At 33.7% G+C, this 14,335-nt stretch overlaps 1 protein-coding gene across 1 annotated transcript; it reads left to right on the top strand.

The window, feature by feature from the left end:
• Positions 1-456: 456 nt before the first annotated feature.
• LOC130797514 (uncharacterized) lies at positions 457-14,087 on the top strand. The gene is made up of 6 exons (XM_057660119.1): positions 457-907; positions 11,108-11,242; positions 11,331-11,418; positions 11,682-11,776; positions 13,037-13,204; positions 13,499-14,087. The coding sequence occupies exons 1-6, from the start codon at positions 601-603 to the stop codon at positions 13,657-13,659; spliced, it is 954 nt and encodes a 317-aa protein (XP_057516102.1). The 5' UTR covers positions 457-600; the 3' UTR covers positions 13,660-14,087.
• The last annotated feature ends 248 nt before the right edge of the window (positions 14,088-14,335 follow it).

Genomic DNA, 14,335 nt, shown 5'->3' with positions numbered 1-14,335 from the left:
CACACAATATTCATAAATGGTTAATGCATAAGTTAAAGTAATGAATTATATATAAAGTGATCAATTAAATGATTAATTATAACTTATAAAATAAATCAACGAAATTTTTTAACTTTAACCTAAAAATAATCATTTTTGACATTAAAATAATCAATTTCTATTTACATGCTTATAACATTAAACTGATAAATTAATTTAAACTTTTTAATTTCGACGTTAAAGTGATCAATTTAAATCTTAAAATGTTTACTTATATATAAAAGGATCAAAATGATCGGTTATAACTTATAACAAATAATTTTTACTTTAAATATATCAATTATGACTTGTTGGTCACATATTGTAAAAAATTATAATTGATCAATTAGGCTACTAGTTAGAACAAACCTTCACCACATCTAAAACACAATTATTAGAGATGATGTCTTGAACCATCGAAGGAATTGAGTCTAGTCAATATACACCGACTTATGCAACCTCACGAAATAGCATATTAATACATGACGTTACAAATCTTCCACATCAAAACTACCAAAAGCCCTTCAAAAACCTCTTTCTTTCCAACATTACAAATCTTCCAAACCCTTCTTCAACCAAAGTATGAATCGACTCACAAGCCTAGCCGCTCTCCGACGCGCTGCCGCCGCAGCTTCACTCACACCCACCCGATCTCTCCAACAAACGGCTCCCTTCACCACCTCTTCCACTTCTCAACGGCTTCCCTGGCGGCTAGGCGATCACTTCGGCTCGGCTTCCTCTAATAGAATAGCTGGAACCATGTTCTTCTCTGTTGCGGCCGCAACTTCTCTATGCCAAGAGGCTAAAGCTAAAGAACCTATTCAATCCATGTTTAAAGATGTTGTTCTTTACCAATATGAAGCTTGCCCTTTTTGCAATAAGGTCAAAGGTTTGTACTCTTTCTAACATTAGTTTTAGTTATTATTGTTTTTATATTTAAAATCGTTTTTACTCGCAATGGCAATTGACAAACTTTTAATGGGTGAAGATGAGAACAACTTAATAAAATTGGGTTAATTAACGTCCTAATGTTGTTGTTTTATTGTAGTTGGAGAATTGTCAAAGTTTGTAAAATTGATTGAATTTTGTGTGTACATTAGTGTGGATGTTGTTTTTGTTTCCGGGTCTTATCTACTTTCGTCTCTGATTTTTGATTAGGAATATTAGTTGTGCGCTCGTTTTGGATGTCATGTTTAAATCAACATGTAACATCATTTTCTTCTTATTTGAGGATTAATGTAGGGCGAGTTGGATCATTGTCAAACCTGGGATTTGATTTACATTTGTATGTTAATGTGGAAGTTGTATTTGTGGGTTAGTATGATGTGCTGGTTAATATGAGTTATGCGCTTCAAGTGTTTAACATTATGTTTAATTCAGAATGGAAAATCATTTTTTTTTCTTGATTGAGGATTAATGTTGGATGAGTTTGATCATTATGGAATCTGGGATTTGATATATATTAATGTTTATGTTAAGTTCGTTGATATATGAGTTATGCACTCTGGGTGGAGTGTTCAACATTGTGTTTGAAAGAGAATTGAATTGAGGCCCTCTTTTGTTATTTTGGGTTTTATGGTGGAAGACAGAGTTGAGGAATTTATATCTGATGCTTTCTTTGTTGGACATATATCAAAGATGACTACAAATATTTAGCAATAATGTGTTAAATATGATAATGTGATAATAAACTACACCTTAAAGTAAGTGTAGATAAAGAATAAAACGAACCAAAAAAACCAATGATGATAACAATCATCGTGTAACAAAGAATCGAATGTGGAGGAAACCAAATGATGGAATAATGAGAATCTTGGTGCGATGAAAATAAGTCTCCGCCTCAAGAAAGTATTTGGGGTGTATCTCCAATGTACAAAATAACACACAGCATCCCCAAAGGTTAACACACCATCCCTCTCTTGTGTGTGCTTACTTAAGAAGGATTGGAACAATCAACACAATAACCAAGTCGAAAATAAAAGATGTTTAGAAATAATAAGAGAATGAGTATGTAGAATGTATTGTAGGAAGAAGATATATGAGAATTGCAATTTTGGTAAACAAGAAAACCCTTTATATAGAGCATTCACAACCATAAAGCATTCACATAAATGTGTAATTAAAATGTAATCAATTACTTGTTAGCATAGGAGTTACAAGATCCAATAACTTCCTCCACTTCCCCAACTTCCTCAATTTCCTAGTTTTACTGATTTAGAATGTAACTACCTATTGTAGTAAGTAACTATATTAATGCTGCACTACGTCAATGAAAAACAACACTTTCTTTTATAATTTTATTCTGTTTTACATGGTATCAGAGCTCCTTTTGGTTAACAACCTTATCAATCGATCCTATGGCCTTATCACTCGTCTCCACTTCTTCCTTTTCCTTCCCTAACTTGGGTATCAAACTTGATGGAGACAATTACTATGTTTGGAAAGACACCATGCTCACAGCCCTTGAAGCTTTTCAACTTACCTCCTTCATCACCTCTGAAACAGCCCCACCATTTCTCTTCTCCCCTACTGGTACACCAGAAACTCCCTTACCCACTCCTATTCCTAACCCAGAATATGAAGCCTGGAAGAAGAAAGATACAATCCTTCTTATTTGGTTAAAAACACACCTCACAGCACGCTTCCTTTAATAAAAGGATATGCAAGATTATCTTTAGACCTCACAAGGTCTAAAGCAACACACAATGCTTAAGCAAGTGTCTCCTGGCACTATGTCGTATCCATATACTCCTCTTCTTTCCGTTATATACCATACTCAAAGCGACTTTGTACGCCGACTCTGAATCACATAATAAGGAAATAGCAGTATCTCTATACCCCTACAATGTACTTCTTGTCCCGAAAGTTCAAGGACTATAATTCAACCTCCAACCTCCATATTAGACTGAGCTATACAAGATTGTTTGGTTGACTTCCATGAGATTGCACCTCCACCTAAAAGAAACACAACCATTAGTGGAGTACACCTCCTCATTATCGGTCTCCTAACTAGCATCACTATACCCTTCCACAACACTTGGAAGCCTCGAGCAATGCAAACAAAAGTCCATTGTACCTGTAGGGAAAACAGAGCGTGGAAGCGTGATAAATTCAACTAGGGGATTATGAGAAATAAAATAATGATAGTAAAATTGAACCCAAATTTGTAATAGACAATGAATGAAAAACAAAATTATTTGTTTTTATTGATGATAATATTACAATGAAGGAAGCTACTGAATTTTATAATGTGCTTCAATCTAAATAAAGGATGGTGATTATTAGATAATCACTAATGCTCCATAATTAATTTAGATGGTCTAAAAACAAACTATATGGTTTGCATCAACTTAACTAAAAATAAGAATGTATTTTATGACAAAGGGTGAATGTAATGGTAAAAAGGTGAGACTACCTCATGGTACCCTTAAGATACTTAAGTAAGTGATTAAGTGCATTCCAATGTTCCATATTAGGGTTATGTGTGTATCTACTTAATCTTCCTACGACATAGGAGATGCCTTGTCTAGTACAACTCATAAGAAACATCACACTTCCCATGATCCTTTCATGTTCCTCTTGAGACACACTTGTTCCCAAGTTTTTAATTCTCAAGTTAGGATCATAAGGTATTTTTGAAGGAATAACCTCAAAACTGTTAAATTTCTTTAAAATAATTTCCACATGGTGTGATTGGCTCAATGCATAACCATTCTCAGTTTTCTTTAACCTTATACCAAGAATCATATAAGCTATACCCAAATCTTTCATCTCAAAGTTAGATGATAACATAGATTTAGTCTCATTGATTAACTAAATTGGGACCATAAATCAACATGTCATCAACATAAAGACAAAGAATAACACACCCAAAGCATGTTTCTTCGAATATAAGCAAGTATCCGAATAATTGACCTCAAAGCCATTGCTCCTAAGAACACCATCAAAATTCCTCAAATCATTGCTTAGGAGCTTGCTTACAATGGTATAGAGATTTTTTAAGCCTACATACTTTGTCTTCCTTATCAGGAATCTCAAACCCCTCGGGTTGTATTATATAAATCTCCCCACCATTAACTAAAGCGGTTTTCACATCCATTTGATGAATCAAATATCCATTAATTGCACAAAAAGCAATTACCGTTCTAATAGTTGAAATCCTAATGATCGGAGAACATGTATCAAAATAATCTATTCCCTTCTTTTGAGTAAAGCCTCTAATTACAAGTCTAGCTTTAAATCTCTCAATTGAACCATCTGGTCTCAATTTCTTAGTAAAAATCCACTTACTAGTAATAGGTTTAGATCCTTTAGGCAAGTCGCACAATTCTTAAGTATGGTTAGACATAATAGAATCTCATTCACTTTTAATTGCATCTTTCCAAAAATTATCAATTGATCTCATAGCCTCATTATCAGTTCTAAGATTTTCCTTTAGTAAGAATAAAAAAGACTCTATCAACTCTAAATCCTCAATCGTAAAGTCAGTGACATAATCTGGTCCAAAAGTATTAAAGTTCTCTTTCTTTTGCTCATTCATGGCTCTTCAAAAGAATCATGATGTATCAAACTAGTAGAAGACAAGTTAGCACTAGAAACTCTTGGACCCTTTGAGTTAAAAGGAACGCCAATTCTCAAGGGAGAAGTGATCCCTTCAACTTTGAAAACTTCATGTAACCATTTAACTTATCTTTCAAGGGTACCAATCCTCAAAAAACACAGCATCCCTCGATTCACAAATTTTTATATTCTTTAGAGATACAAACCTATAGATCGCACTCTCTTGAGCATACCCTATGAATACACAATCATAAGTTCTAGTTCTTATAGTAGTTCTCTTAAAATCAGGATACGGTTCCTTAGCCAAATTCATATCACAAATGATTCATATCCACCATCAAACACAAACCTCCAAAGTCTTTATGATCCTTATCTGAAACCTCATGGGTTTCCCTTTATAAATTTTCCACTTGAAACTCCTTACACTTAAAAACGACTTTAAATCTCATAGTCAAAAGAATACCACAATTAGCAAAGGCCAAAACTCAAGTTACAAGATTTAAAAATTAATCAATTAAGATCAACCCTTTAGCTTCACAAGTTTAGTCATTAAGAAAATAGTATATCATAACTTCTCAAAAAAACCCAATCAACTTTCTTCAAATAGAGTTTTATTACTTGAAACATCCTATTTGTTATGACTAACAAGGGTAAAGTTGGATAACTCATGGGAGACACAATGGCATTTAGGTAATGGCGTGTTTTCGTGGTGTCGTTGGAGCATTATAAAAGTTTGTAATTTTTTTTATTTGTGTGTATATTAGAGTCAAGTGTTGTATTTTTTATCTGGTTCTTATTTACGTTTTGTTTTTGCTAGGTATATTAAATACGCACTCATTTGTTTGACGTATGTTAGAATCTGAATGCAAAAGAATTTTAACTCGGTTTATGATTGATGTTTAATGAGTTCAAGCATTTTCAAAATCTGGGATTTTATTTGCATTTGTAAAGAATGTGGAATTTGTATTGTATGTGGGATTTATGTTTACTTGGACATTATATTTCAAATAGAATTGAATTTATACTCTATTTTGTTATTTTGGGTTTTATGATGCAAGTTTAGGATTTTATGTTATTTTTGAATTAGTATGGAGAAGTTTTTTGTTCTTGAGGATTGGTGTAAGATGAGTTGGATCATTATTTAAATTAGGATTCGATTTACAATTTTACATTAATATGGAAGTTATATTGTTTGTGTCTTTTATGTTTAGTTGGACATTATGTTTAAAAGAGAATTGGGTGAGGATATTTTGTTATTTTGGGTTCATCATGGAAGTTATCTTATGTTTGAATCAAAATAGAAATGTATTTTAGTCTTAATTGACGTGTTGATGAGTTGGATCATTATTCTAATCAAGAATTTGATTTACTTTGTATATTAATGTCGAAGCTGTATTTGTATGTGGGTTAGGTGGTTAATATGAGTTATGCACTTGAAGTGTTCGACATTATGAGATAATTGGATTGCGACTCTCTTTTGTTGTTTTGGGTTTCATGATCAAGATGAGGATCTTATATGGAATGGTTTCTTGAGATTTTTAACTTGTTTGGTATTTAATTTGACAAGAAAAATTTTGCTGTTACATTTTTACTTTTCATGTGTTTCGGCAGCAAATCATGGTTTTGCAAATCCATCGTATGTTCTTTGGTGTTTTGGGATGAAAACTTTCATTAAGGATGTTTCTAGTTCAATTCAGTGCTGAAGGTGGGATATAATTTTTGTAGTTTAAAGGTAACCAATTGCGAATCATATAGGAAAATGTGACAACACTTACTACAAACTCCTCGCCTAAGTCAGGCAAAACTTACTACAAGAGGCGTGCACCTTGGTACGCTTTAGTGCGTGTTGCGCCGTGTGCGCCTCCTCGTTGTGTTGGGTAATTAAGTTAATCATGTTTGGAAAAGAAATAATGCTCAAAAAAAAATACTTGAATATTAAGTTTGAGAAATAATTGCAACCATAAAAAGGGAGCCGTAAAGTGAGTGTTGTAAAAGAAAATAACTTAGGTTATTTTTTATACTCTCATTACAATAGACATAGTTGTGCGCTAAAGTAGTGTTTACCGCAATGATAATGAATGTTTTCAAGCTTTTTTCTATTATACTATGAAACTCATGTTGTTTTAATTATCATATATGTTATGTAATTGATCTTTAAGCTTTTTGACGAAGTGTTCCTCACCTATAAAAAGCTCGTGCCTCCTAGGTTCTAGGGACTTTTTGCACCTTGGTGCTTCTTATGCTTTATAAAACAGAGGTCAAACAAGGTTGCATTATTTCATGTTGGTTGTACTATAAAGTTCTTATTCTTATCAAATTAATTTCAAATATAAATTGTACATCTTTAGTAATAAAAATTAAGAAATTGAGTTATAAATGTTGTGGGGGTCGTCATAATGTTCAAAAGTGTCAAGACGCATCAAGACGATATGGGCTCTAGAGTTTAGGACTTTAGGTGCAAAATGCTAGGTGTGAGGTGCACACATCATCAAAGAGAGCCGCATTCCCTAAGATATAAGATTTATGTGCAAAAATATGATGTTGCATGGTTGGTACATTTTATTATGCGCCTAATTTGAAATGCCCTTCATAGGCCACTTTAAGCATTGTAGCAAGTGCACCTTAGACTTGAACGCCTAGAAGAAACTCATATATGTTCTATGAGAGACTTGGTTCACTGAGATCGATGATTTGGCGGCGTACCGCGATCCAGGTCACCCGACCTAAATCGTGGGTTAATGGCGACTCAGATCTACGGGATTTGTGACTTGGATTGCTTCTTCTGTCGAATCAAATTTAGGAAGTAGCAAGTCTAAGAAAAAGAAAATAAAAAAATTGAAAGCTAAGCCCTAACTAAAGCAGTTGGAAGAAATATATGAAGAGTAGAAGAGAAAAAGAGGGGAAAAAAATTTGAAGAAAGTAAAAAAATCTCCACCATTGAAGTGCCACTAGGTTGATGTGGGTTTGGTGTTTTCTTTAGAAGCAAAAACCCTAATAATGTTTATGTAGAATTCTAGGCTTACACTACTGCTATTCACTTCTTTAGCTTTTTAAGTTGGCCCACTTTACTTACTCTCTTTCTTCTGTTAAGGAGGCCTATTAGTTTTCTTTTCATGTTTTTTACAAATTTTTTTGTTTTGTTTTATTTTAGTTTTGATCCTTTTGGCTACTATAGACTAATATACTTAACTTGTTAACAATTAAAATTAATGGGCTATTGTGGACTTATGGTCTTTTTTGATATTTTTAAACTTGGGGGCAATCATAAGTTTTATTGCTATTATTTGTTATTACTATTTTAAGTAATTATTACTATATATTGGACACTAAAATGTGCATCTATCCGGAGCATAACCATCTTTCGTTCTCACCCCATGTTTTGAAAAGTGGTGAATTACGTTTCCGATCTTGTTCTACGACCCAGTTCGTTCCTCAATCCTGGTATCAATGGCTTCACAAGCTAAGTTGTGCTTGGCTTATAAAATAGCAATTAACTTAGCAAGCTAGTTTGATACCATTGTGAATGCAAGAAGCTAATTGAAGGTATTTATGGAAAAACTTCATGGTTTGTGTTTGTGTTTTTTATTTATTTTTATTTTTATTTTATATTATTTTTTTTGGTTCACAAGTGACATAAGAATGCAGTAGCTTATCATATTGAGTTTATCCATATGGGAGAAGCTTCAATGTATCTTGTTATCTTGTGGTAATCTTAAGTCTAAGCGAAATAATACTCATGTTTTGTGGGACAAGTGAGTTTAATATGTTGGAGTATGCTAATGAATGTTGACGTCATGCTAATACAAACTTGATTTTCTCAAGATCAAGACAATTTAGTATCACTGTGACTTTTTTGAAAAAAAATACATACGGGGATCTTTGAGCTTATAATTGCATTTTTATTGTTGAACTACTCTTATATTCATTCTTATATGTAATCATTTGCTCGTGTAAATTTGAATTCTACATGTAGTTCTTTACTTTTTTCATACACATTATTTTTGGCTTATCCTTTTCTTGTCTAATCTTTTTAAATTTTCATCTTGGCTGCATTTCCGTTGTTTATGGACATGACCAAACCAAATCTAGGACTACCTTTAGAACTTTATGTTACATCTTACTTTCGAATTATATCCTTATTAAGATAAATTGACTCATCCATCATAACATACATGTCTCAATTACTCTAGTCTTCCTACAATGAAATCTTTAGAAGCGTAACATTCTTATATAATTAAATTGGTTTAGTGGCAGAATTCACTTTCCTAATTTCCAGTGATTGCTCTCCGTTGAGCCACCCTTAGTAAGTCTTATGCTTGACATTTTGATCATTATTTGTATTTTGTGAAAAATTAGTCCAAAGTATTTAAACATATATTGGAGGGAGTTTTTTCATCTAACTCTACTATTTTTTTCCTGATCCTATGTACCAAAACGGCCTTCCACATATATTCAGTCTTACATTGACTTAGCTTATACATAATGATTTTAACGCCCACCTCTACATCTCTAGCGCTCCATTCACCACATCTCTAGTTTCACTTACTAATGCAATGTCATCGACCAACGATATTTTTTGTAAAAACTTGTACTCCCTCTGTTATTTAAAGAAGTTTTCACTTTTTTTTTTGGGTGTTTCATTTATTGTTCCCATAGAGAATCTTTCCATTTATATCACAAATTTTGGACAAAAATAATCTTGATCATCCTCATTTTGATATTGTAAAAATTCATTTTAATATTGTAATAATGCTTGTGGTCCCTACATATCTTCTACTAACTTCATTTTAACATTATTATAATCTTTATGGTCCCCACATGTTCCCCACTAACTTTATAAAAATATTTGTTTACTAGTTGTGGTTCCCATATTTTTGCCATTTAACTTTTTAATATTTTTTTAATATTTATGGTCCCCACTTTTCCCCCATTAAAATTATTATTCAATAAAATAATATCTCTACTAACTAAAAGGCTCTATTTTTCTTAATACCCGTGAACATTCCTTATGGGAATTTCATTAAGGAATGAAGGAAGTATTTGTTATAGCCAAAGTACTTATTTGCTTGGTACCGTGTCATATTTCTTCTCTAGACAAGATCAATAAGAGTTTTGTGTGCAAATCTATTTTTGTATCCATTTGTTGCATCATTAAATGAATTGCTTTTGTGATAGATCATTCTCTCATAATCAAATTGGTTTTTAGACATGCTTTGGTATTTTATTAGGTGATGTTTCTTCAGCCTTCCCCCATAAGTTTATGGGCCATTTATTTGTTTTTAACTCTGTTAGTTAGATTGCACATCTTTGTTTTTGTAGATTGGTACTGTAGTTGTTACCCTCTTATCTACCACTTGGTTTTTCGTTCACTTGTTAAGAAGTTACCAAATCCTTGGTGCCCTAAACATTTGCAAGTCTCAATAAGGATACACAATGCCTTCCTTTTCTCTGTTTTACCCACATTTACTTTGTTTTTCATCTCAAAAAGTACTCCTATCTTGATCATTTTATCTTGGACAATGCTAATTTGTTGTTTATCCTTGAGACATTCTGCCAACCAATGATTCAGTTTAATTGATCTCCATTTGGCCATCGTTCAACTTGTGTATTTACACTTTAAACTTTGCCTTACGTATTACATGTTCTGTCATGATTTTTCCTTGTATCTTGCAATTTATTCCCACTCGTTTGTTTAAGCTTATTGCTATTTTTACTTTTCTTTATTGCAATGTTTACTTTTTTTTTTCTTTCCTACCATATGGTATTCCTTTTCACTGTTTTACTATCCTTTGTTTCTCCTAGAATTCCCTTAATCGCACGAGTAATGCATTTTTTCATCTTTGTCCAAGTTGAATCTACATTCTCATCACTTGTCCAATTAGATTCTTCAGTGACTAAATTAGCAATTCTGTTTGCATTTTTTTCTGTTTGGGTCCACCTTTCGATACTTCCTTGTTTGTGGACTTTTTAATGGTTACGTGCATTAAGGACCATACTGCAAAAATGCGGTAATGACACGGTGATGAGGTGACAAGAGTGATGCAATTCTTGGTTATGCCAAAAATTGGTGAAAGCATGATATATACCTTGGAACAGGCCAAAATGCAGCTCAATAAAGTCTGAACTAGCAAGTTTCAAAGTAGCAATCTGAAATGGATGTGGAAATTTTGTTGATACCTGTATTTTGTATCAGTAGTGAGATATAAATTTGATTTGTGTTTTTAATTTTCGTTTGGAATCTGGTTGACAATAGATATATTATGCACCATTAGTGAGATATCGATTTGCTTTGTGTTTCCTAGTTAAGTTTGGAATTTCGATTATCTAACGAGTTGTATAATTTGTTAGCTCAATAGCTTGGAATCTAGAATACCAAGATTGCTGTGTAGTTATAAAATAGGTCTTTTGCTTTGATGAGAAGTGTTGTGACGCTCCAAATCATTTATTTACAGTTTATAATTTTTTATTGCACTATGGTGTACTGATTGTTTTTCCATGTTCGATTGTTTTTCCTATCCTCGAATGACAGCTTTCCTCGATTACTATAACATTCCTTATAAAGTTGTGGAGGTCAACCCCATAAGCAAGAAGGAGATCAAATGGTCAGAGTACAAGAAAGTTCCTATATTGACTGTTGAAGGTGAACTAATGGTCAATTCATCAGGTTTGTGGTCCTAAATTTTAATTTCTGCCGAGTGATCGCTCCAACATTATACTGGTAAAATTTATTGTGTGTGTCTTTTTTGTTGCAGATATTATTGATACACTGTATAAAAGAATGCATTCAGAGGGTTCTACTCATTCTAGCGTTAACACCGAAGAAGAGAAGAAATGGCTAGGGTAAACATGATCTTTGACAATCTGACATCCTTTCTGTTTTGGTCATTGCACTTGAGTTATATTACTTGCAGAATTTGCTGGTAAAAACACTGTTTTGGTTGAAAGAAACAATAAATGCATCATCATTCTACTTTTTAGATACTTTGCCTCTTTGATTTGCTACAATGCTAGTTATTTTATTAATTTGTAATGGTAGAATATAAAGTGTATGGAGTAATATGTGAATGACTTGTCTTACTAAAACTTCATGTCACTTGGCATAGGTGGGTGGATAATCATTTGGTTCATGTTTTGTCACCTAACATTTACCGGTCAGCAGGCGAGGCTCTGGAGTCATTTGATTATATTGCAAACCATGGTAAGCACTTTGATATTCTCCGATCTTAGTTTGCTCGATGTTATATTCAAAAACTACTTTCCATGTTTCTTAGACATAAAGGAACCGTTTGTTCTTTTCTCACGGCGGTTCATGCATTCAAACTATTCAGAACCACAAATATTTAATATAGCTATGGGGAGATTACTAATCTCGGGGACAAAGACTCAACCCTTTGAATTTATGTTTATTTAGAATTGGCACTAGTATCAAGGAAATTTTATCTCGTCCTTTCTTTTGGATCTTTTTGGAGAGAATGAAGGAAAATGACGTGGGATTATCATTTTGTAATTTAACCAGAAAGGCAAACAGGAATGTCTTAGAAAACCGAGTCCATAAGTATTAAGCGAGAAGCAGCACTAATGAAAACTTCTACACAAAACTCTGTCAATCTGCCTTTATCCTAAGATTCCACTATGCGTTTATTTCCTTGGATGCAATTAGAGACCCCTTAAATCTGAATTTCTGGATCACCCTGTACTTAATTTTAGTGTTTTATGTAAACTGTTGCAGAACTATTTACCATACTGTTAAGAACACTAGCTCGTGGGGAATAATTAAGCAAACTCTATCAATCGAAAATACCTATTTGTTATGAAGTTATCAGTTAACACTGACAAGGGTAAGATTACATAGATCTGTCCCAAACCCCACATACATGGGACTAGGAACAAGGAACGCAACCTAGATTGAATCCGGAACGATTGGGTACAAGTCTCTTCCATGTTTCTACAATGTATGTGGTAGCCTATGTTACTTGGACTTGGGTACCAATGTCAAGTACTAGTACGTGTCCAAGCATCGGATACGTCTAAATATTTAATTTTACGCCTAAAATGACGTGTCTAAGGTCCATACCAATGTCCGAGCATCAAGGATCGGACAGGGATACGTGAAGCAAAATGAAGAGTTCAAGTAACATAGGTGGCAGCCAGTTTATGGCTTTGGGATGATGGAAAACACTACATCCTTATATCCATCTGTGATTTTGCTGAAGCAATTTTTTAAATTAGAAATGTAGATAACAATGTGTTAACACTGATGACTAGACTCTTGATTGTACAAATAATAGCTTGCTTATGTTTTTTCACTGAATATAACTAGGAAAGATGTCCATGGGTACAGGTATGCAACACTGGAGTTCAACCCACTTTCGTTTTAAGGGGAATCAAGGGCTATTAGAGTTTGTTTTGTGTTCCATTTTTCTTTGATGTTGTGTTTTATCGTTTGTCTAATGTGCAGGTAACTTTGGCTTCATGGAGAGAATTATGGCCAAGTATGCTGGTGCTACAGCCATGTATTTTGTGTCCAAGAAACTGAAGAAAAAGTACAACATCACTGATGAACGTGAATCCTTGTACCAAGCTGCGGAAACATGGGTCGATGCTCTAAAGGACCGACCTTTTCTCGGTAAGTACATCCTGGTACTCATTTTATTTTCCATGAACAATTGACAGTCCTATCAGGCTATCACCTGTGTTACCTGGACTCTTGAACTCACATTCGACACGAGTATGTTCTATGTATCAAACTCGGTCAAATCATGGGGAATCCAAATTTGTAGTCAAAAATGATGTGTCAAAGTGTACTATCCATGTTTGAGTGTTGAGGTCCCAACATTGATACGTGAGATAGATTGATATGTTTCTTAAAAATTAACAATCAACATGAAGTTTTGGTTAATGTGAAATCTGATTGTAATAGGTGGTTCAAAACCTAATCTAGCTGATCTTGCTGTGTTTGGTGTTCTGAGACCAATACGGAATCTACAATCTGGCAGAGACATGGTAGAGCACACACGCATTGGTGAATGGTATTCACGAATGGAGAAAATGGTAGGAGAATCATGCAGAGTAGCTGCATAATGCTGTCAATCGCCATTTTTTGTAGACTCATGTTCCCTGTTCACCTTGAGCATTGGTTGCGAAGTGCTCGAACTGAAAGATAAATAATAACTCAGGAACCTTGTCACGGTATTTTTTTTCACATAGAATATACGGTTTTGCAACATTACGCGGGCTCTACATCGGTTCTCTTTGTAGCCATATCATTGGAGAGGTTTTCTCGTTTTTCCGAATTGGAATCTTGAAACTGATAATTTATATGAAAATTCATTCATTTATAGGAGTTATGAGAATGACAATGAGAAATGTAGTAATATTCTGGGGCTGTAATAGTATATTTGCATTTTAAACCTTCTCTTTACAAATTTTAGATTGTAAAATTTGACATTGTTTAACACTTGGGATTGTTCAATTGTTCAAAGATGAATCACCATAGAATTGCATTGTCACTGATAAAATGCGTCGATGTCCCTATAGGCCCTCCACATGAAATGTTTCATCTTTGGACTTCGGAGGAATGGTTAAGTTCCACAGTTTCTACGAAATCGGGTCTTTACCATTCGAGCTTGTTGCATGATCTTCCTGTTTCGTGATCATGTTGTATGCAACTCGAAGTTTATACTTTCCATTGTCACTCATAATTCTACTCCTTTAATCCTCAATCCCACCAACAATAATAGGCAGGAGTATTATATGA

The sequence above is a fragment of the Amaranthus tricolor genome, chromosome 13 (genome assembly GCF_026212465.1).
Source record: "Amaranthus tricolor cultivar Red isolate AtriRed21 chromosome 13, ASM2621246v1, whole genome shotgun sequence".
NCBI lineage: Eukaryota > Viridiplantae > Streptophyta > Magnoliopsida > Caryophyllales > Amaranthaceae > Amaranthus > Amaranthus tricolor.
This window is presented reverse-complemented; position numbering and strand designations above follow the sequence as displayed.

Coding starts and splice junctions, on each gene's coding strand:
- LOC130797514 (XM_057660119.1), top strand. CDS start 601: ATGAATCGACTCACAAGCCTAGCCGCTCTCCGACGCGCTGCCGCCGCA. Junction 908..11,107: donor TTTTTGCAATAAGGTCAAAG/GTTTGTACTCTT, acceptor CTCGAATGACAG/CTTTCCTCGATTACTATAAC. Junction 11,243..11,330: donor ACTAATGGTCAATTCATCAG/GTTTGTGGTCCT, acceptor TTTTTGTTGCAG/ATATTATTGATACACTGTAT.